Genomic DNA, 25,041 nt, shown 5'->3' on the forward strand with positions numbered 1-25,041 from the left:
GAATCATTTCAGAAGGACTTGGACAGCATAAAGGCTTGGGTAGATTTGTGGCAAATGAAATTTAACATAAGTGAATGTAAAATAATACATGCAGGAAGTAAAAAAGTTAGGTTTGAATACATAATGGGAGGTCTGAACACCTTATCAGAAGGATTTAGGAGTTGTAGTGAACTTATCACTATCAACTTCCAGGCAGTATTTAGACACCATTAAGAAATCCAATGGAATGTTAGGCTACATAGCACAATGCATACAGTTGAGGAGGTTATGCTCTAGCTTTATAATCCAATGGTTATATATCACCTGGAGTACTGTGTGAAGTAATGGTCTTCAGGTTACAAAAAGTACATAACAGCACTAGAAAAAGTCCAGAGAAGAGTTACTTGGCTGATTCCAGAGCTACAGAGGATAAGTTTTGAGGAAAGACAAAAAGAGCTGAGCCTTTCCAGTTTAAGCAAAAGTAGAATGTGAGGAGAGTGTTTCAAATTATGAAGGTTATTAGTACGGCGGATTGAGGCTGTTATTTTAAAATTAGTTCAACAAGAAAACGGGGACATAGTTGGAAACTTAAGGGTAAATTGTGCACAAACTTAAGAAGTTTTTCTTCACACAGAAAAATTGACACTTGGAATAAGTTACCAAGTAATTTGGTAGAAAGTTGGACTTTAGGGACTTTAAAACTAGACTTGTTATTTTATTTTGTTATTTTATTCATTTTGTAAAGCACTTTGAGCTACATTTTTTTGTATGAAAATGTGCTATATAAATAAATGTTGATTGATTGATTGATTTAGGGGAATTAAGTGAATCAGACTGACAAGCTTTGTTGGGCTGAATGACCTGTTCTCATTTGGACTGTTGTAATGATATAATTTACAGACAAACAGAATAAATAATATAAAAAACACAAACCAATATAATTCCTATGAATGAAACCATATTGTACACATGCAAACCAGTAGTAAATACTCATAAACCAATGGTGTATACATGTAAACCCATAGATTACTCATAAAAATATATGATTTATGGCCAATTAATATATGCATATTTGTATGCACATATTGCAAATTGTTCCTGACCCTTTATACTTATTGACTTTGAAAGCAACTCTCTTAGCATGCTTCATACATCTTTACTCTCCCTCGTGTCACACACAAAATTCCTCTTTCATTGTGTGAACAAATACAAACTGACCAATCACACCAAAGCCAAAGTAAGTGGATGAAACATTGGCTAAGAGTAGAGCTGCAGAATAGTTCAGCACAGTGACAAGCAATTTAGTAAGTTACATAATATTACAACAGACTGGAAAATTTTACTTCTTTATTTTTTTTGCTACTTATCACATCACTCTTTGGCAATGTAATTTGAAGGCAGAGAGACAAACTCAGTTTGACTAATCAAATTGCAATAGCACATGTTCATTGAACATTCACTTTCTCAAGGTAATTCAAGACAAAAATTTGATGCAGCATCCATTCACATCAGCTGAGATTAATGTATGCAGATCCTAGATCTGATGTGGGACTTTTTCAAATGGCAGTTATATTCTTATTCACAAATTCTCTATGATTTGCAAACATAAGCTTATGATAATTTTACACATTTGAGCTAATGAACACTTTATAAATGAGACCCAATATTTTTTTCAGATGTTATGTTTTAGTGGGATGAAACACAGAAATAAAACTTTCCAAAAATGCATTTTATCATTGAGCATGACCCACAAAAAGTTATAAAATAATAATTCATTTTGTATAAAATAATCTACATAAGATTACTCCTGACTCACACTTATATTTTTTGGCAAGATAGTTGCATTAATTCACATGAATTAATTATTTCACAAAAGAATTGTGTTATTTTACAAAGATATTTCCTGCTGCAGTTGGTATCATTGTGCACACACATGCTTCAGTCGACAGACTAAGGATGAGCATAGCATGACATCAAGTGACAAACACTGAACATAATCCTATGTGTGCCGAGTGGTATTTTTAATTTACCCATATTAGGGTCATAGGGAGCCAAGATTATTCTACTAGCAGTATTAGTGTAAGGCAAGAAGCAATATAGTTATGTGATTCCTTTGCAGGGCATAATCACACAGCCAATCAGAAAATAGTGTGCTGTATGCAATCCAGTAACAAAAATCTACTCATAAGGTATAAATTTAGTCTTAATCCAGTTATTTGCTATAGATACTATTTTGAAACAGAGTGATCTAGTGATGCAGTGACTAATGCTCATACCTTGAAAATTTTGGTGCTTAGGTTGGGTATAGAAAAAGAGGATGAATGTTATTTACTTCACAGTACATTAAGGACTGAACATTTTTTGGTAATTTTGAAGCATTACATTCCCAGTATTCAGTTTTAACACATAATTGTTCCCGTTACCCACATTCATTGACACCAGTCAATTTACAAATCAGATTAGATTAGATAAACTTTATTAATCTCAAGTGGAAGTTCACATGCATACAGCAGCGGAAACATATAAAAAACAATGATACAGACTCACGGGACATATAATACAGCCAAGCAATCAATCAATTGATAAGTAAATAAAAATAAATAAATGAATAAATGTGTATTGTACAGAAATTTCAAAATGAATTTAGGAGTATTTTTGGGAGGAAGTATTGTACTGCCTGATAGTAATGGGCAGAATAAATCCCCAGAGGTATTTATTAGCACACTATGGGGGAATGAGCCTGTGGATAAAAGTGCTTCACGAGAGCACCTCCTAGAGGGGATGAACTGGATTTTTAATGATGACATCCAATTTTGCCACCATCCACTTTTTTCCCCAGTTTCCAGGGTACCCAGGGTTTGCCCTGTGATGGAGAAGACTTTTCTGATAAGTTTGCTCAGGCATGATGCATCTTTAGAGCTAAGACTAGTTCTTCAGGAGACTGTGAAGTAGACCAACACACAAGCTATAGACTGATAGAAGATTTCCAGCAGTTTGCTGCATACATTAAAAGACCTTCTTAGGAACTACAGTCTGCTCTGGCTCTTCTTTTACAGAGCTACTGTGTGTATATTCAGGGAATGGGACAACAGGTGCAGAAGGACGCCACAGTTGACAAATGTTTTCAGTACACTGGGACTGGTGTCATCCAGCCCTAAAACATTAATTATGCAGAGTTTTCCCAGCTCTCTCCTCACTTGAATAGAATGGAGGGGGCTGGAGACCACAGGTGTGATGTCATTGTACGTTTTGCAGGGTGCAGATGGTGCTTGGGATTCTGGAAGCTCCTCGTTAATTTCATTAGCTCTGATTTTGCTCCCCCTCTCTGCATGTCTTACAACCTGCTTGCAGCCAGTAATAGTTCTCATCCTGTTCCACAATTCCTACACAGGAAGAATGTTCAAACCCCATGCAGCCTCTGACACTTCAAGGCCATAATACCAGTTCTGCACAATCAGTGTGCCTATGTTAAAATATCTGTACTTAGAGTACATTAAAAATTTACCTGTTTGAAATTAAATGTATACTATAACTTTTTTTTTGTTAAATTGTCATTTGACTGACACTATATGTGTGCTGATTTTGTTCTCATGATATGTCACTAGATGACTTCAGAATCTACATGCATAATTATAACATGCACATATATTTGCTAAATAATGCTGTAATTTTTTTGGTCTTTTGATTGACAGGAATAAGATTCCATACTCAACACATTATAAGATAAAACCTGTAAATCATTTGTTGTAACAATACTGCAGCTGAATACTTCATGAAAAGGATCTCAAGAACTGAAGAATTTATTTAAATACCTTAGTATCTAAAAAATCTAAAATGCTCTTGCAGTGAACCTTTGACTGCGACTCATGGGTCTTCTATAATTATAATTCTGATTTCCAGGTAAGGTAGTTATTTCAGATAGGGAAGGCAATAATAATAGCAGAAACAGGCAAAGTCTTTGAAAAATAACGTAATACTTTTGAGAAATAACCTAATAATCATTACAAAATAAAGTAATTCTTTTGGGAAAACACACAATAAACAATAATGCTAAACACTTAAACACATTTACTAAATTCTACAAGTAACAAAAAGTTTGCAGTTCTTACCATCATGCACCTGATAGGCAAGGGCAGTAATCTTTTGCGTTATAATCATCAATGGCCTAGAAAGAATAAACAACCAGTAACATAACGTGTAATATTATAATCTCTAAAAAATAAAGTCTGCATATTGTTAAATTTATTTTAGCACAATCAAATTGCTTGTGTCCAATACAACAAATTTATAGTGACTTATAATCACATATGGCCTCCTAAAGTGCACAAGAAACAGCTACAACAGAAACAAAGAATATACAATGGAAATTGTAATCTTTGGTAAAAAATGATGCTCTTTATGTTTTCAATGCTGGAACACAATTTGTATTTGTGGTTTTTAAACTGTTGCCTTTTTAATTTAAATATAAAGTGCCCTTTTAATTATCAGATTTGTCTTCCCGATTGTTTCTTACTGTAGGTACAACCATTTTGTGGAGTTTGTTGTTGGCAACAGCACTCTGGTTGATACCATGTCATTCTTGGATGTGTGACTGTTATGAGCCTGACAGTTAATAAACTAAAAAATGGTGCAAACTAAAACATATACAGACACAGTGGTTTGTCAGCAAATGAGTACTCAAATCATATGATTTTATTTTTTTTAATTAAACTTTTAGGTTTTTTTGAAAGAGTAAAGGCTATGTGGATGTCATTATTAAATTCACACCATCAATCAACAGTAATAATTAATGGCATGTTGTTTGCATATACAATAAAATATACTGAAGAAATGAAAAAGACAGATTATGCCATAGAGCTAAACCATAATAAAACAGAATGGATTGTCACAAAAACATTATAGAATTTTAAAACATATGCTGAGTCAATCTTGCTTAGCAAATGGTAGGAAAAGATCAACTGAGGACAATGTTTCTGAGTGAGTAAATGCAATCATTAGCTTTCACTTTTTCTTTTTACCCAAGTACCTTATATTATATAGGTAGTATATGAGTTGTGCATCATAATTGTAAATCAACTTTGACTGATTTTAATAATCTTTATTACATTGGATAAATATTGCTGATGTCATCTCATGTAATACAGAACCCTACAACATCTATATATATAATTGACTAAGGCAAGACGACCATGGAAAGCACGCCGGAAGGGGTGTGGATTCACTAAGCCGCCGACAACTTAGACACCTATGGCGCGCAGGAAGGAGCCACGCCCACCAACTCCAAGACCATTGGATACGACGACAACTCGCAGAGCCACGCCCACCAACTCAGACGCGACGACACAGAAAAAATGGCGTCATTTATATTCGTCTGTCGTAGAGGCAACATGCAGCTCCGACCCACGCTGACTGTTAATAGAGGCATGTTTCTCGCGGAGGTGAATCGCCATATGCAGCGTGTAAAACGGTTTGCGAGGGGTATCCCATGGGATCCTTAAAACATTCCTTTACAACTGAGGTTAAAACACAATAAAGTAAGCAGTCTTTAAAAAACGAGTTTTTCGTTACGACGCACGACCGCGTGCACCCTGGCAAACTGTTTTACACGCTACATACAGCAATTCGCCATGCTGACAGTGTATGCACCCAGAAAGAAGAAGTCTGTCTGCATTCTCAATAGCATGACACCATAACGTGGAGATTGGGCAAGATCAGGAAAAAAGCATATTCAAATGACAACTCATATTCAAATGACATAACATTTTCAAATAGTTACGTTTTCATGCATGGATGTGTGTGTGCGTGTGTGAGAGAGACAGAGACAGATTTGATGTCATTGATGTGGTTACTGGAATATAAAATAAACACTTTCACAAAGGTATAATGAAACAAGTGTGCATTTTTCAAGAATAAAACTGAATAACAAAAAACTTCAAGTGACAACAAGATGCCAAGAAGACATGATTCAGCAGCTTTTGTGTGTCTGCTAATATCCCTTCTGCAATATTGTTTACAGTGTGAGACTTGCCCGGACACTACCAGTCAGAGACCACATCTTTATAAAAGTCACACGTTTATTTTTACAAATAACACAGTCCAAAACACGACACACAATGCTCACAGCAATAATCACCCCTCTTTGGGTTTCTTTCTCCTTCTCGCTCAGTCCTTCGCTGCCTGTCTCCTCCAGGGGAGCTTCGTCCAGCTCCCACTCCCGACTCTAGCTCCCAGATTGCTGGGAGGCGGTGCCTTTTAATTCCCACCCGGATGCATTCCAGGTGGCTGGAAACAATCTTCCGGCAGCACTTCCTGGTGTGGCGGAAGTGCTGACCTTTGCCCCGGAAGCACTCTGGGCGTCCCTGGCAGGTTCCTCCGCCATCTTCCAGAGTGTGGTGGTAGTAATGTTCTCCCAGGTTCTAGGAGGCGTAAGGCGTCCCCTGGCGGTGGCCACGGGTCCCAATGAGTTGGAAAGTCTCTCTTCCTCTCCCGTGGTCCTCTCCTGCTCCAGGGCAGTTGTGTCCTCCTGACCCGGAAGCTTTTAATGCCACCTTCCGGACCTTCTAGGCGTCCCGGCTGGGTAAGAACCCCAGCTGTCTGTGACAACAGGTAGCAAAAATTTACACTGGGTCTTACAGACTCAAATCAAATGTATGTTTTTATCATACTATAGTAGTAATAATAATAGGAGCTCACTACTTAAAACATTAACTGCAGGGAGGACCCAGGATCAAACCCAGAACTTCTTGATTAGGAGGCAGAACTTCTTACCTCTGCACCAGCCAAGAAAACATGTCTGCTTTCTGTCGATTGATATTTATTTAGGCTTGGGTTTTTATTCATTGACAGCAACATGTAAATCGAATGATTTTTTTTTTGGTTATGTTCTTGAATAAAAGCCCACTTGTTTTGTTATAGGTTTTGTAAAGGTATTTATTTGATATTTGGACTTCAGTCTTCACACATTATACACTTCAAGTCAGCATTTTGTCATTATTATATAACATGAAAAGTTTCTGTTTTAGTTATGCATTCAACATTTCTTGCCTCACATTTCCTGTCATCCTACATATACCCAGATCATTATAGACACAGAACACACACAAAATGTATGTATTCCAAATAATGATATATTATTTACCCTATACAATTCCAGACATCTCACTCCCAGATAATTAGAGTTGTGCTGGGAGAACTTCAGCTGTGTTGACAGGGGATGAGATAGCAGGCTGCTTGCTGCTTGAGGTGATTGACTCACTTGCAAAAGACTGATGAAGAGGCGCAAAGGAAATTAAGGCTGCCCAGCATTACTTTTTTTTTTGTAGGCTTCAGGGATTCTAGTGTTGAGAATTAGAGGATAAATATTATCTGATGATAATTTGTTTATTTGTTTATACACAAACAACTACTAGGGAAGAAACACAAAAGGCCAAAAATAAAGTACAACTAAGAAAAACAAGACAGAAAATCTGTTTCCTCGCTTGGCCTTTATTTCTATACTTGTCCCACTTGGTCTTGAACCTCAAGTCTATAAGATGGTGATGCTGCTCCACTTCACACCCATTCAATAAGAAACAACACTCACATTAAGTACCTCTTCACTCTCTCTTTCTCTTTCTGTGTCCTTGCTCTCACTCTTTATCTCCTACCAGATAAACTTTTTTCCTCCTTCCTTTCAAACACAAGGAGGTGGCCTTAAACCTCTCTCTCTCTCTCATTCTCTTGCCATCCTAGTAGTGACCTTGACCCTTTCAACTACTAAATTATCTTGTACTGTTCTTACAGTTATGGTTCTGAAAGAATCATCAAAAAAGTCATGCAAAAATGCATTAAATCCTTCAGGGACTAATACTGTACCAAATACCAAAAAAACAGCTTTACAACAATCGGCTAAACCAGGGGTGGGCAATGTCGGTCCTGAAGAGCTGCAGTAGCTGCAGGTTTTAATTCCAACCCAATCACTTAATTATAAACCTATCCTTGCCAATCTCAGACCTAAGGATCTTATATCATAGTTTTTTTCCTTTCCAAGGAAATTATCCAAACGGTTTAAAGCCTAAAATGGATAATTTTAAGTCTGTCACATTTTTCTGTTAAGTGTTTTATTAAATCAAACAGTGCATGATGAACACACACAGATGTAAATGGAAAAAAAGATAGGGGAACTGCTGGCTGCTTTGTAATTTACATCTTATTGCTAATAAGGAGCCATTAAAACACTAGGTGTTGACTGAAGTTAGCAATTAAGTATGGGGAACCTTAATAAGCGAAATCACTAAAATGAAGCATTAAAATGTAACTTAAGCAGTAAGTGCTTCTTCATCAGCAATAATTGACTTCTCATGAAGAAACTGGGTTGAAACTAAAACCTGCAGCCACTGTGGCTCTCCAGGACCAACACTGCCCAACCCCTGGGTCAAACCCTGGTGTTGACGTGCCCACTCCTAACATTAGGCTGTATGATACAAAATGGTGTCCTAATACCATTAATTAACAACTGAATACCACATTGCTGTCAGAGCTTTATTAAATACATAGACGATAAAAATAAAATCAACAATGCACAAAAAAGTAGGCACTATATTTAAATGAATGTAAAACAGATACAGTACATACACGAGCGCTAAAATGAAGATATTTTAATGGACGACTAAATACAAACAACTATTGAACTCTGTGAGCTATAAACTTAAAACACCAAGATCTAATTCACATAAATGTAAATAACCTTTTAGAGTGAAATTTACTATACAGAATACTGCACTTAGTATGTTGATTGCTGTATCACTCTTTGTTGTAACAATTAGAATTATTATTTCTTTACTTTGAAATTTAAAAAGCTGTGACAAGATCTGGTAACCAAATATATCAATTTCTTAAATCTTGTAATTCACTTTCATTTAAATTTGAATTGTATACTGTAATTGGATTAGATTTCATGTCGCTTGTGTAATTACAGAACCTTGCGAAAACAATACAAAAATATATATGCAAAAACTAGATAAAAATCTTTAAATGGGAGTTGCTTAGCTTGAATTTAATTCTTACAATGATGAAAACTAGACTTTATATCATGATATAAATACTTTTCATTTGGCTTAGATTTCATTTTTTTCAGTGAAAACATTAAACATTTTTCAAAATAGATTGGATAGATTGGATAATCAAGTCAAGACAAGTTGGGGAGCATGCACTGATACAGTGCATTGCCGCACCCACTACACAATGAAACAACTCGAGATCCCGATTTGCAACCCCCCAGGCAGACACACGGCCCAGTCCCACCCTCCAGAAATGACCCTCTATCTGCCGCAGCCAGGTGTTATGTGGGCAACCCCTTGGCCTGGTCCAGCCACTCGGGTCCCCAACAATGAGGAATCTACGAGCTGGATCAACCTTTGGGAAATGTGCCACATGGCCATAGTGCCATAACTGACGCTCCCACACAATGCAGGTAGTGTGCCTCTTTCGGGACTCCATGACCAACTACTCATTCGACACAAAGTCAAACCAACTGTACCCATTGATTTTCCAGAAAGACACAGTACCATAGGAGTCCAGTCTTTGTCTCAGGTCACTGGATAGCGTCCATGTCTAGCAACCATATAATAGTCTTACCTATGCGTTCCAAGAAAGAAGTGACAGTCCTTTCTAAAGTAAACCGTATTGTTTTCTGGGAGGTGAAGAGCAGGCTGAGGTTCAGAAAACCTCTGTAAAAGCAGGAAACTATATGCTGCCAACTATCTTGTGTGGTCGTTCTGATGAGAACAACAGGAGTCTATTCTGGGGCTGTCTTCTTCTTTTTCTTCTTCTTCTTCTTTTGGCTGTTCCAATTAGGGGTTGCCGCAGCGGATCATCTTTTTCCATATCTTCCTGTCCTTTGCATCTTGCTCTTTTACACCCATCACCTGCATGTTCTCTCTCACCACATCCATAAACCTTCTCTTAAGCCTTCCTCTATTCCTCTTACCTGGAAGTTCTATCCTTAACATCCTTCTTCCAATATACCCAGCATCTCTCCTCTGCACATGTCCAAACCAACATAATCTTGCCTCTCTGACTTTGTCTCCAAACCATCCAACCTGAGCTGACCCTCTAACGCACTCATTTCTAATCCTATTGTTGACTTGTATAACATGTGAAGTCCAACTTAAGAATTTAACCAAAGTAATTATACACATTATATATGTCAACATTTTGTCAATTATTTCTGTTTGAGTTAAGTGTTCAACATTTCTGGCCTCATATTTCCTATCATCCTATATTTACCAGATCGTTGTAGACACGAAACACACATGAAATGTGTATGTTCTAAATAACAATAAATTATTTACCCTATATAACTCCAGGCACACCACACCCAGATAAACAAATCTGAACTGGGAAACCGTGTTTATACTTCGTGTGATGCGACGCATGCTCCAGCGGACGCTCCTGCTACACAAGCGTTGTACTGTTTATACTTGTGCGCGTAATTTGCGTAAATCTGGAGGAATCCACCAGGTGGCAGTGCGAGATATTATCACTGTGATAACAGGTTCGGCTTCGCTGTGTTGTGAATTGCCTAGAACACCCATTAAATTCCAATGACACGTTACTGCAATATCTGTGAAAAGGATGTTTAATGATTAAATCCATCAATCCTGGGATGTGCCCATTCCAGCTAGCATTGGGCACGAGGCAGAAACAATCCCTAGACGGGGCATCAGCTCATTGCAAGGTGAATACAAGCACTCACAAACACTGGCGTCATTTTAGTGCCACCAAATCTGCATAACTTTAGAAGGAAACCGAAGCACACTGCGGAAACCCAGCAGGAAAACATGTAAATTCCAGGCATGCAGCGATGTGACTCCCTGCGAGACAGCAGTGTTACTGCTCCGCCACTGTGCCACATCCATGTGTGTAATTTTTAACAGTATTTATTATTTAAACAAAATTAACGATTTATCTGTAAAATTTAACATACATACTGTGAGCTGGGGGTTGATCGCACACCTAGAGGATACAGACGCTCCTGGGAAAACCCCTTCTAAAAACGCTGACAAACTACCTTCACATTGCTCCCTTACTTGCTGGGCTTACTTGCGGCTGCTCTGTCGCGCAATATGATTCCTGCGTGGTACTCCACATACTTAAAAGCCTGAACAGCACCTGTCGGTTTTGATTGTTTTGCTTCTGTTTCTCTCTCTCTCTCTCTCTGACATTCCCTACTCCTGACACGCACTCCTTAGAAAAGGAAGATATTTTTGCATACTTTTAATTGTGAGATGGAACTGTTTCACCTGTCAAGGAGCACATTTAAACTTTTAAAAGAGACATATACTTGTTTGCAGTGTTGGAATAAAGTTCCTGTCTCTAAAACCTACTCGGTTTCTGTGCAAATCTGTGACTCAAGCGTGACAATACTTTAATGCATTTCATCATGAAAGTGATATTAAGTATAAGTCTAAGGATTCTAAATGTGTAGAGAGTTGGAATATCATACATTTAATGTGTTCTGTGTGGTGATCTATTGATGTTTGCCACTCCTGTCAGGTCAGAATGAAGCCCCAGAAAAAAAGACGGCACAAAAGATGGTATGTGAGACTTTTAAAATGTATCGGGTATACACAATGCTTGAATATAATAGCACCACAAAAGCATCTGTATGTCGGCATTTTGCTTCACTACATCGAACCATTCATTAAACATCAAAGTGTGCAGATCAAACCCGTAGAATCCGTGTAGCAGCTTTCTGTCACATGTAAATAGTAAACAGAGACTCTGACATCACATTCCAACTTTTATCACGCTGCGCCTCCCGACTTTTTGCTGGTACTGCAACTTGCGCACACGTCACGTTAATTTCTGATGACCTGCTCAGAGGACATGTCAAATGAACCCTGGGAACGTGTTCATGCTGATGAAGAGGTGCAAAGGAATTTAAGTGACCCGAGATTATGAGTTTTTTTGTAGACTTCAGTGATTCTAGTGTTAAGAATATCACTGGGTCAAATAAAGTATTATCCTTTACAAACTGTGCGATTGTCTTTGCAATATTAAATCCAAACTCAAAAGAATACTCCTTCTCACCAGCACTAAATTAATTACTCAAAAAGTGATTATTTCCTCATCTGTAATAATTAATTGCCTACTACTACTTTTGTAAGTATGACATTATTGTTTTCTCTGATCACACTTATCTTATTTTGGAGCTTGAATCATTATGCCCTAGCCATTCATCTTGTAACTGGCACCTTAGTCCCCTGTCATTAGCAGATGGGACTTTTACAAAGCCTCAGAAGTTTCCACAGGAGTACTTTGGGAAACTTTGAGAACTCTATTAAGAGGACAATTTATTTTATATCTCCCTCAAGAAGAGTTCAGAGTTAATCACTGAGTTTTCCAGGATAGACTATGAATATGCCACATCTCAGACTACAGTGATCCCTCCTCGATCGCGGGGGTTGCGTTCTAAAAATCCCCGCGAAATGTGAAAATTTGCGAAGTAAAAACCATACATTTATATTGTTATTTTTATATTGTCATGCTTGGGTCACAGATTTGCACAGAAACACAGGAGGTTGTAGAGACAGAGACTTTAAAACACTGCAAATAAACATTTGTCTCTTTTTCAAAAGTTTAAACTGTGGTCCATGACAAGACAGAGATGACAGTTCGTTTCACAATTAAAAGAATGCAAACATATTTTCCTCCTCAAAGGAGTGTGCATCAGGAGCAGAGAATGTCAGAGAGAGAAAGAGACAGAGAGAGAAAAGCAATCAAAAATCAATAGGTGCTGTTCGGGCTTTTAGGTATGCGAAGCACTGCCCGACAAAGCAGCTGCAAGAAAGGGAGCAATGTGAAGGTAGTCTTTCAGCATTTTTAAAGGAGCACCTGTATCCTCTAGGCCAGTGTGCAAACAGCCCCTCTGCTCACATCCCCTCCATCAGGAGCAGAGAATGTCAGAGAGAGAGAGAAAAGCAAACAATCAAAAATCAATAGGCGCTATTCTGGCTTTTAAGTATGCGAAGCACCGCACGGGAAGCATATCGTATATCATTGAGGAGTTTTATTTAATACATAATATGTGCTCTGATTGCGTAGCTTCTCAGCAATCCGCCAATAGTGTCCCTTGTATGAAATCAACTGGGCAAACCAACTGAAGAAGCATGTACTATAAATTAAAAGACTTATTGTCCGCGGAAATCCGCGAACCACCGAAAAATCATTGATATATATATTTAGATATGCTTACATATAAATTTCGTGATGGAGTGAAGCCACGAAAGTCGAAGTGCAATATAGCGAGGGATCACTGTACTCCAAACTAAATGTGGTGCTCAGCAAGGGTGCCTTCTGTCACCATTACTTTTTGCAATAGCCATTCAGCCATTAGTCATTTGTTTTCAAAAACACATCACAGATAAAGGGGACTACCAGAAAAGGACTTGAACTGAAAAAAATTACTTTTTTATATATTACAAATATCTTTACCATTAGTCTTTATGGTATTATCAGAATTTTAAAAAAACCAAACATCTGGACTCAAAATGAATCTGAATGAAAGTGCCTTTTTCAGTGAACTCACCAGCATACCATACTAGACTGGATAACTAACAATTAATTCTAACAAAACAATTTAAATATCTAGGGATACAAATTACAATAAATATAAAGATCTTTTTCAAAACTATTGTGGTAACAGCATGGAAAAAATTAAACAATATATTAACACATGGTCTTCTCTTTCTATTTCAAAGCACCCCTATATACATCAACAAATCATTCTTTAGGAAACTAGACTAAATTATATCATCATTTATTTGGAAAGCAGGACATCCACACATTGAAAAGGCTACTTTAAAAAGACCTAAAGCAGAAGGAGACATGTTAGTAGCAAACATTTTTAAATATACACACTATAAAGAGCTGAAAATCAGGAAAAATTATTTTGCCAGCTTGATCAGCAGTAGAAATTAAATCTTTCTTGATTTCTTTATATGCCCTGCTTTGTGAACCAGGAAATACTAATGTTTGTCAATATACCAATATCCAGTCATTCACTGATCACTTAGAATATGGAGCCAGTGCCTTCCCCGTTTATTTATATATCTAGTGACTGTCTGTCTGTCTGTCTGATTGCATATATTGCTGAACTTACTGGTCTGTACTATTCTGTCCTCTGCATGTCCTGGAGTACAAGAGAAGTACCACCATACAGCAACATGTGGGGACTGGCAAGATTGGGGAAAAAAAACACGCAGTCACTGATTACAAACCGCAAGATGAAAGAAAGAGACAATATATGTGTTTTAAATATACGCCTGATCTGACGCTGTTCGTTTTCAAATAATATTGCATATACAGTGGTGTGAAAAACTATTTGCCCCCTTCCTGATTTCTTATTCTTTTGCATGTTTGTCACACAAAATGTTTCTGATCATCAAACACATTTAACCATTAGTCAAATATAACACAAGTAAACACAAAATGCAGTTTTTAAATGATGGTTTTATTATTTAGGAGAAAAAAATCCAAACCTACATGGCCCTGTGTGAAAAAGTAATTGCCCCCTGAACCTAATAACTGGTTGGGCCACCCTAAGCAGCAATAACTGCAATCAAGCGTTTGCGATAACTTGCAATGAGTCTTTTACAGCGCTCTGGAGGAATTTTGGCCCACTCACCTTTGCAGAATTGTTGTAATTCAGCTTTATTTGAGGGTTTTCTAGCGTGAACCGCCTTTTTAAGGTCATGCCACAGCATCTCAATTGGATTCAGGTCAGGACTTTGACTAGGCCACTCCAAAGTCTTCATTTTGTTTTTCTTCAGCCATTCAGAGGTGGATTTGCTGGTGTTTTTTGGGTCATTGTCCTGTTGCAGCACCCAAGATCGCTTCAGCTTGAGTTGATGAACAGATGGCCGGACATTCTCCTTCAGGATTTTTTTATAGACAGTAGAATTCATTGTTCCATCTATCACAGCAAGCCTTCCAGGTCCTGAAGCAGCAAAACAACCCCAGACCATCACACTACCACCACCATATTTTACTGTTGGTATGATGTTCTTTTTCTGAAATGCTGTGTTCTTTTACGCCAGATGTAACGGGACATTTGCCTTCCAAAAAGTTCAACTTTTGTCTCATCAGTCCACAAGGTATTTTCCCAAAAGTCTTGGCAATCATTGAGATGTTTCTTAGCAAAATTGAGACGAGCCTTAATGTTCTTTTTGCTTAACAGTGGTTTGCGTCTTGGAAATCTGCCATGCAGGCCGTTTTGCCCAGTCTCTTTCTTATGGTGGAGTCGTGAACACTGACCTTAATTGAGGCAAGTGAGGCCTGCAGTTCTTTAGACGTTGTCCTGGGGTCTTTTGTGACCTCTCGGATGAGTCGTCTCTGCTCTTGGGGTAATTTTGGTCGGCCGCCACTCCTGGGAAGGTTCACCACTGTTCTATGTTTTTGCCATTTGTGGATAATGGCTCTCACTGTGGTTCGCTGGAGTCCCAAAGCTTTAGAAATGGCTTTATAACCTTTACCAGACTGATAGATCTCAATTACTTCTGTTCTCATTTGTTTCTGAATTTCTTTGGATCTTGGCATGATGTCTAGCTTTTGAGGTGCTTTTGGTCTACTTCTCTGTGTCTGGCAGCTCCTATTTAAGTGATTTCTTGATTGAAACAGGTGTGGCAGTAATCAGGCCTGGGGGTGGCTACAGAAATTGAACTCAGGTGTGATACACCACATTTAGGTTATTTTTTAACAAGGGGGCAATTACTTTTTCACACAGGGCCATGTAGGTTTGGATTTTTTTTCTCCCTAAATAATAAAAACCATCATTTAAAAACTGGACTTTATGTTTACTTGTGTTATATTTGACTAATGGTTAAATGTGTTTGATGATCAGAAACATTTTGTGTGACAAACATGCAAAAGAATAAGAAATCAGGAAGGGGGCAAATAATTTTTCACACCACAGTACTATGCGTTGAAACTGCTGCACTGAATAAGCTCACATCTTCTGTAACAGCGCCAGCGTGTATTCAAACCTGATCTGACGCTGTTCGTTTTCAAATAATATTGCATGTACTGTGCTATTTTAGAATAAAACCATCCATCTTCTTCTACTTATCCGAGGTCGGGTCGCGGGGGCAGCAGCTTAAGCAGAGAGGCCCAGACTTCCCTCTCCCCAGCCACTTCTTCCAGCTCTTCGGGAGAATCCCAAAGGCGTTCCCAGGCCAGCCGGGAGGCATAGTCCCTCCAGCGTGTCCTGGGTCTTCCCCGGGGCCTCCTCCCGGTTGGACGTGCCCGGAACACCTCACCAGGGAGGCGTCCAGGAGGCATCCTGATCAGATGCCCGAGCCACCTCATCTGACTCCTCTCGATGCGGAGGAGCAGAGGCTCTACTCTGAGCCCCTCACGGATGACTCAGCTTCTCACCCTATCTTTAAGTGAAAGCCCAGACACCCCGCAGAGGAAACTCATTTCAGCCGCTTGTATTCGCGATCTCGTTCTTTTGGTCACTACCCATAGCTCATGACCATAGGTGAGGGTAGGAGCGTAGATCGACTGGTAAATTGAGAGCTTTGCCTTACGGCTCAGCTCCTTTTTTCACCACGACAGACCGATGCAGAGCCCGCATCACTGCGGATGCCGCACCGATCCGCCTGTCGATCTCACGCTCCATTCTTCCCTCACTCGTGAACAAGACCCCAAGATACATGAACTCCTCCACTTGGGGCAGGATCTCTCCCCCAACCCTGAGAGGGCACTCCACCCTTTTCCGGCTGAGGACCATGCTCGGATTTGGAGGTGCTGATTCTCATCCCAGCCGCTTCACACTCAGCTGCGAACCGATCCAGAGAGCTGAAGATCACGGCCTGATGAAGCAAACAGGACAACATCATCTGCAAAAGCAGTGACCCAATCCTGAGTCCACCAAACCGGACCCCTTCAACACCCTGGCTGCGCCTAGAAATTCTGTCCATAAAAGTTATGAACAGAATCGGTGACAAAGGGCAGCCCTGGCGGAGTCCAACTCTCACTGGAAACGGGCTCGACTTACTGCCGGCAATGCGGACCAAGCTCTGACACGGTTGTACAGAGACCGAACAGCTCTTATCAGGGGTCCGGTACCCCATACTCCCGGAGCACCCCCACAGGATTCCCGAGGGACACGGTCGAATGCCTTTTCCAAGTCCACAAAACACATGTAGACCGGTCGGGCAAACTCCCATGCACCCTCAGGACTCTGCTAAGGGTGAAGAGCTGGTCCACTGTTCGCGACCAGGAGGAAAACCACACTGTTCCTCCTGAATCCGAGGTTCGACTATCCGACGGACCCTCCTCTCCAGAACCCCCGAATAGACTTTTCCAGGGAGGCTGAGGAGTGTGATCCCTCTATAGTTGGAACACACCCTCCGGTCCCCCTTTTTAAAGAGGTCTGCCAATCCAGAGGCACTGTTCCCGATGTCCATGCGATGTTGCAGAGACGTGTCAACCAAGACAGTCCTACAACATCCAGAGTCTTAAGGAACTCCGGGCGTATCTCATCCACCCCGGGGCCCTGCCACCAAGGAGTTTTTGACCACCTCGGTGACTTCAGTCCCAGAGATGGGAGAGCCCACCTCAGAGTCCCCAGGCTCTGCTTCCTCATTGGAAGGCATGTTAGTGGGATTGAGGAGGTCTTCGAAGTACTCCTCCCACCGACCCAACGCCCGAAGTCGAGGTCAGCAGCGCACCATCCCACCATATACGGTGTTGACACTGCACTGCTTCCCCTCCTGAGACGCGGACGGTGGACCAGAATCTCCTCGAAGCCGTCCAAAGTCGTTCTCCATGGCCTCTCCAAACTCCTCCCATGCCCGAGTTTTGCCTCAGCAACAACGAAGCAGCGTTCGCTTGGCCTGCGGTACCTATCAGCTGCCTCCAGAGACCCACAGGACAAAAAGTCCTATAGGACTCCTTCTTCAGCTTGACGGCATCCCTCACGCCGGTGTCCACCAACGGGTTCGGGATTGCCGCCACGACAGGCACCGACCACCTTGCGGCCACAGCTCCGGTCAGCCGCCTCAACAATAGAGGCACGGAACATGGCCCATTCGGACTCAATGTCCCCACCTCCCTCGGGGCGTGGTTGAAGTTCTGCGGAGGTGGGAGTTGAAGCTACTTCTGACAGGGGAATCTGCCAGCCGTTCCCAGCAGACCCTCACAACACGTTTGGGCCTACCAGGTCTGACCGGCATCTTCCCCACCATCAAAGCCAACTCACCACCAGGTGGTGATCAGTTGACAGCTCCGCCCCCTCTTCACCCGAGTGTCCAAGACATATGGCTGCAAGTCCGACGACACGACCACAAAGTCGATCATCGACCTGAGGCCTAGGGTGTCCTGGTGCCAAGTGCACATATGAACACCCTTATGCTTGAACATGGTGTTCGTTATGGACAATCCGTGGCGAGCACAGAAGTCCAATAACAAAACACCCTCGGGTTCAGATCGGGGCCATTCCTCCCAATCACGCCCTTCCAGGTCTCACTGTCATTGCCCACGTGAGCATTGAAGTCTCCCAGCAAAACGAGGGAATCCCAGAAGGTATGCCCTCTAGCAACCCTCCAGAGACTCCAAAAGGGTGGATACTCCAAACTGCTGTTCGGTGCATACGCACAAACAACAGTCAGGACCCTTCCGCCCACCCGAAGGCGGAGGGAGGCCACCCTCTCGTCCACCGGGGTAAACCCCAATGCACAGGCTCCGAGTAGGGGGGCAATAAGTATGCCCACACCTGCTCGGCGCCTCTCACCGGGGGCAACTCCAGAGTGGTAGAGAGTCCAGCCCCTCTCAAGGAGATTAGTTCCAGAGTCCAAGCTGTGCGTCGAGGTGAGTCCGACTATATCTAGCCGGAACCTCTCGACCTCGCGCACTAGCTCAGGCTCCTTCCCTTCAGAGAGGTGACATTCCACGTCCCAAGAGCCAGTTTCTGTAGCCGAGGATCAGACCGCCAAGGTCCCGCCGGCCACCACCCAACTCACACTGCACCCAACCTCCTTGGCCCCTCCCATAGGTGGTGAGCCCATGGGGAGGAGGACCCACGTTACCTCTTTGGGCTGTGCCCGGCCGAGCCCCATGGGCGCAGGCCCGGCCACCAGGCACTCACCATCGAGCCTCACTTCCAGGCCTGGCTCCAGAGGGGGCCCGGTGACCAGCGTTCGGGCAAGGGAAAACGTCGTCCAAGGTTTTTATTCTTCATCAGAGGTTTGTTGAACCACTCTTTGTCTCATCCCTCACCTAGGACCAGTTTGCCTTGGGTGGCCCTACCAGGGGCATAAAGCCCCGGACAACATAGCTCCTAGGATCATTGGGACACGCAAACCCCTCCGCCACGATAAGGTGACAGTTCATGGAGGGGTTAGAATAAAACGATACATTTAATTTCAGTCAGTCTGTAACAGCCAGTGTAAATGTATGATAATTTTAAAGGTTAGCTTTTTTTTTTTAAATTCAGTTTCATTCTCCCAGTCGCGTGCACGATTCTCCCCCCTCCTCCCCATCTGACACTGCTGTTTTCACATAAAGACACTCTATAGCTCGAATGTTATTTATTTGGATCACATAAAGATGCGCTATAGCTCAAATGTTATTTATCTGGATCACATAAAGATGCTCTATACAGTTGTGCTTGAAAGCTTGTGAACCCTTTAGAATTTGCAATGATACACTTTCACAACCACATGTGTTGTGAAGAGCAAACTTTGAAATATCCCTGTTCTTTAAATAACATATGGTGCCCACTCACACCTAATTGTCATCCCATTGATTGAAAACACTCTAATTTCACCTTCAAACTAATTGCTAATTTTAGAGGTTTACATACTTTTGCCACTCACAAATAGCTTTACAACGAAAAATTCATTACAACAAAGTGTTTTTATGGCCCCAACTGTTTCCCCATATGACTTGAGTTTATAGGAATCTTGGAATTTTGCCATCGACAGTGTCAACTTTCTTGAAAGACTAAGCAAAAAAAGAAGAAAAATCTCGAGTTGCAAATGTATGCAAACTGCTGTATTTGAAGATGTCGAAATCTGGTTCAGTGATGCTCGTTCAAGAAACATTCCTGTTAATGCAGCACTCATTCAAGAAAATGTGAAGTTTCAAAACTCTCTTGGGACCTCCGCCAAATAGACAAAATGCTGAAGAGCATCCCGAAGTGTGATCACCTCGTCTCACAGCTATGTTGTGGCTCGCTGCCTAAACAAACACAAAAGATCTTGGTGGGTGATGCAAGGAACATTGCAAATGCAGGGAACAGTATTACTTGGCCACTATGTATTACCTGTGTATAGAAGAGTGGCAGATCATACTAAAATAAATAACTGTGCTGTTCCTGTTTCAAGCTGAATAAAGCCAGTTTTGCTTTGAGACTCATCCTCGTGTTTTGGGGTGCAAGACAGGGACTTATAGCATGACCACGATGTTTTAGGATTTGCTTCTGTGGCACTTCACTGTAGAGCTGTGAGCCTGCTGTTGCCCTGCACCAGCAATGGACAAATAATCTTCCACAGATGTGGCAATTGTGATTTGGGATGCACTTCAGCATGTTGTTCCCATTGGGTGGGGGGTGAGTCTGAAAAGAGTTCAGAAACCTCACAATATGAAGAAGAAGAAGACAAGGATGATTCAGCTTCTGATTGGTAACTGTGCTACTCATAACATGCTTCCACATTTAGATAATGTTTGTGTTGAATTTCTCCCACCCTATTGCACAGATTGCACAGCAGTGCTTTAGCCATTGGATTTGGGCATCATTTGCACCCTGAAACTGTATTATTGCAAGGAAATGCTGAGAAAAATTCTCGTCAGCATAACTTATAGACAGGAGGAGATTAAAATGAACGCAAAAGAAGCTACTGAAATGATTGCAAATGCCTGGATGCAAGTTAAAGAAAGCACTATAGTGAGAAATATAGAATCTCAAAAATTTCATTACAACAAAATATTTTTTAGGTCCCTGGCAGTTTGTTGCAGCAGGATTTTACCTGTATAATAATATTCAAGAACAGACATATGTAAAAAGTCCATTTTGTTTACTCAAGTACTGTTTTTTTAATACTGAATTTGGTTCAGGCCCTAAAATATTCAGTGTCGCAAAAAGTGAAACAGTAGAGGAACTTATTAAGGGAACAAACACTTCTACACAGAACTATATGCGCTTTTATAATAACAATTTCAAAAACAATTGTGTTTTAATGATAAAATAAAATGTATAGTTTTGAAGACAATGAATTCGAACTCTGACATTATGAAGTGTCCATAGCTGAATCCTGTCAACGAGACTTCCTTTTAAACCTACATGCCTTTGTGTTCTGTGGGTATCATTTGGTGGTTTGGATATCAAGTGTTCGACTGTGGTTTATAGGACACAAGAACAGAGTACGGTGAAATTCTTACTTGTATGTATTAATTATCATAAAACATGTTGCCATTTTCAGGTGCCATGATTAGTGAGCATACTGTAACTAATGTAACTTCTCTCCTCCTTACCTGAAAAATTTCAGGACATATTTTTCATTAACATATTTATAATTAAATAAAAAAATCTTTATTTTGTGTCTATTATTATAAAACTGATGTTCATTCATTTAAGCCACATATATTTATGTGTTTCACTTCACCCCAATTCTCAGTGTACCATCTACAAATCACTACTGTACTGCTGTCTTCAACTTTAACTTTACATGTCAAAATAACAGGCTTAATTAGCATGAAAATACAACACTGGATTATCCTGTGACACATGTCTGATGTACACTTGGTCATAAAGCGTTTCCTAAAACTATAAAACATATTTACTGTATATAAGAGATATATATACTGTATATAAGAGCAATTGAATTCCATTTATTGCCTAGTATTAATAATTCTTAATTAATTTAGTAGACAATACTGTGCTACGTTGTAATAATTAGTATATACACTATATTTTGAAATGATTTATAAAAGGAAAAAGTATTAACAGCATTACAATGGTTGTACAATTTTAGGATGACTATTTTTTGAAAAAGATGCCTCCATCATTCACAAAGAATTGACATTAATAGTCTGTACCAATTACAGTATGATATTTTGCAATATAGAGCTACAAAGCCTGTCTGAATATGGACAACATTTTCCCATTAAACTTTATTTGGAGCCAACACAAAGTAGGACACTGTCTGATCACAATTCCAACGAACAGCTTTTGTTCTTACCAACAGAAATAACATAGTAGGCTTTAGTAACTTCTTTCTTTAGAGTAAGACATCCAATTGGTGAACTGTACCTTTCATGGGATCATGTTGTTTTTTTTAGCTTATTTCATTATAGTTATAGACCTGGTTCAAGCAAACATATAGTCATATGAAAATGTTTGGGAACCCCTCTTAATTCTTTAGATTTATGTTTATCATTGGCTCAGCTTTCAAAGTAGCAACTTCCTTTTAATATGTGACATGGCTTACGGAAACAGTAGTATTTCAGCAGTGACATTAAGTTTATTGGGTTAACAGAAAATATGCAATATGCATCATAACAAAATTAGACAGGTGCATAAATTTGGGCAACCCAACAGAGATATTACATCAATGCTTAGTTGAGCCTCCTTTTGCAAATATAACAGCCTCTAGATGCCTCCTATAGCTTTTGATGAGTGTCTGGATTCTGAATAGAGGTATTTCTGACCATTTTTCCATACAAAATCTCTCCAGTTAAGTTAAATTTGATGGCTGCAGAGCATGGCCAGCCTGCTTCATATCATCCCATAGATTTTTCATGATATTTAAGTCAGGGGACTGTGGCGGCCATTCCAGAACATTGTACTTCTCCCTCTGCATGAATGCCTTTGTAGATTTCGAACTGTGTTTTGGGTCATTGTCTTGTTGGAAATCCAACCCCTGCGTAACTTCAACTTTGTGACTGATGCTTGAACATTATCCTGAAGAATTTGTTGATACTGGGTTGAAATAGCCACACAGCCCCACAGCATGATGGAACTTCCACCAAATTTGACAGTAGGTAGCAGGTGTTTTTCTTGGAATGCGGTGCTCTTCTTCCACCATGCAAAGAGCTTTTTGTTATGACCAAATAACTCAATTTTATCTCATCAGATCAAAGCACTCTGTTCCAAAATGAATCTGGCTTATCTACATGTGCATTTGCATACAACAAGCTACTCTGTTTGTGGCGTGAGTACAGAAAAGGCGTCTTTCTCATCACCCTGTCATACAGATGTTCTTTGTGAAAATTGAGCTGAATTGTAAAACGATGTACAGATACACCATCTGCAGCAAGATGTTCTTACAGGTCTTTGGAGATGATCTGTGGGTTGTCTGTAACCATTCTCACAATCCTGCACATATGGCGCTCCTGTATTTTCTTGGCCTACCAGACCTGGGTTTAACAGCAACTGTGTCTGTGGCCTTCCATTTCCTGATTACATTCCTTACAGTTGAGGCTTTTTGTAGCCTTCCCCTAAAACATGATACTGAACAATCTTTGCTTTTGATTGTTTCGAGAGATTCTTTGAGGATCCCATGTTGTCACTCTTCAGAGTAGAGTCAAAGGGAAGCACAACTTGCAATTGACCACCTTAAATACCTTTTATCATGATTGGACACACCAGTCTATGAGGTTCAAGTCTTAACGAGCTAATCCAACTAAAATTTGGTGTTGCAAGTAATCAGTATTAAGCAGCTACATGCATTCAAACCAGCAAAATTACGAGGGTATCCACATTTTTGCACAACCAGTTTTTCTCATTTGATTTAATTTCATACAACTACATACTGCTACACTAAAACTCTTTGTCCATAAAACACCCCAGTACTCAGAAGTTCATAGGAAATTAAAGACATATCACTGTTATCTTTTTTGTTGAAAGTAGAGTTAATTATTATGCAGGCTGAGAGGGGTTCCCAAACTTTTTCATATGACTGTAATTTTTATTTTCAAAGTCTGTAGTACATCTATGCTATGTGATCTCATCCTCTCTTCCTGTTGTGAGGTGAGATGATAAGCAAACAACAAACTGTCATCACCTTATAAGAAACCACATATAAGTGATGACACAGGTTTTTTTTTTTGCTTAGAACACTCAAAGTAAGCATGGCTTATGGGCACATGCTTATTTCAATGCACAGTGCTGTGTGGTTTTATTTGAGATTTTTGTTTTAGGTTAAGGAAACCAAATAAAAAGTATAAAGGTTAATTCATTGCTAAATCTTGAGTTGGATTTTTTTTGTAACAGTAGGATTCTGCAGAAGAGCTAACTTTTGTATTATAGCATCACTGCATCAATGCAATGCAATCAATGCATTTTATTTGTAGTTGCATAATAACATACATTATTTTTACATTCTAAATGATGATGTTCATTTAACATTAGCACTACTACAGTGATTGATATACACCTCAGATTCCTCCATTTGAAAAACCAAATTGACGTCATTGCAGTCTTAGGACAATGGTTTGGCAGCAGCAGTTTCAAGTCAGTTTGTTTATGCAAACCAAAAACTGAACAATAGTGGCAGAGACTTATCTTGTTAGTTGTAATGCATTTATAAAAATGTACAGTTTGCAAAATAAATGAAAAAATTAACAGTCTAACATTATAAGCTACCGTACCTATATACTGCAACAAAAATGTTACATTACGTATTAAATTTATGCCATGAACAATGTGTTTTTTTATGTAATTATTTATATTTATATTTATTTATATATGGTTGAAATAGTTTTTATGAATTCCTTGAATATATATATCTATATATATATAGGATATATATAGATATGACAACAACACTCATATCAATGACAAAACAATTACATTAACAATCATGTTACGTTATTTTTAAAATTTTTCCTTTTCTTTTTCATAACTTGTTTTACACTACTCCTCCACTCTGGCTTGGGTATTCTGCTATATATATATAAACTGCTCAAAAAAATTAAAGGAACACTTTGAAAACACATCAGATCTCAATGGGAAAAAGAAATGCTCCTGGATATCTACTCTGATATAGACTGGGTAATGTGTTAGGAACGAAAGGA

General features: G+C 39.8%; 1 protein-coding gene across 1 annotated transcript in view; it reads right to left on the reverse strand.

Annotated features, from left to right (window-relative positions):
• Nucleotides 1-25,041, reverse strand: part of LOC120515454 (lysophospholipid acyltransferase 1-like) — a 267,682-nt gene that overhangs the window by 202,807 nt on the left and 39,834 nt on the right. The window contains 1 exon segment of the mRNA XM_039736483.1: nt 4,089-4,144. Within this exon segment, the coding sequence (XP_039592417.1) occupies nt 4,089-4,144 (56 nt within the window).

The sequence above is a fragment of the Polypterus senegalus genome, chromosome 15 (genome assembly GCF_016835505.1).
Source record: "Polypterus senegalus isolate Bchr_013 chromosome 15, ASM1683550v1, whole genome shotgun sequence".
Classification (NCBI taxonomy): domain Eukaryota; kingdom Metazoa; phylum Chordata; class Cladistia; order Polypteriformes; family Polypteridae; genus Polypterus; species Polypterus senegalus.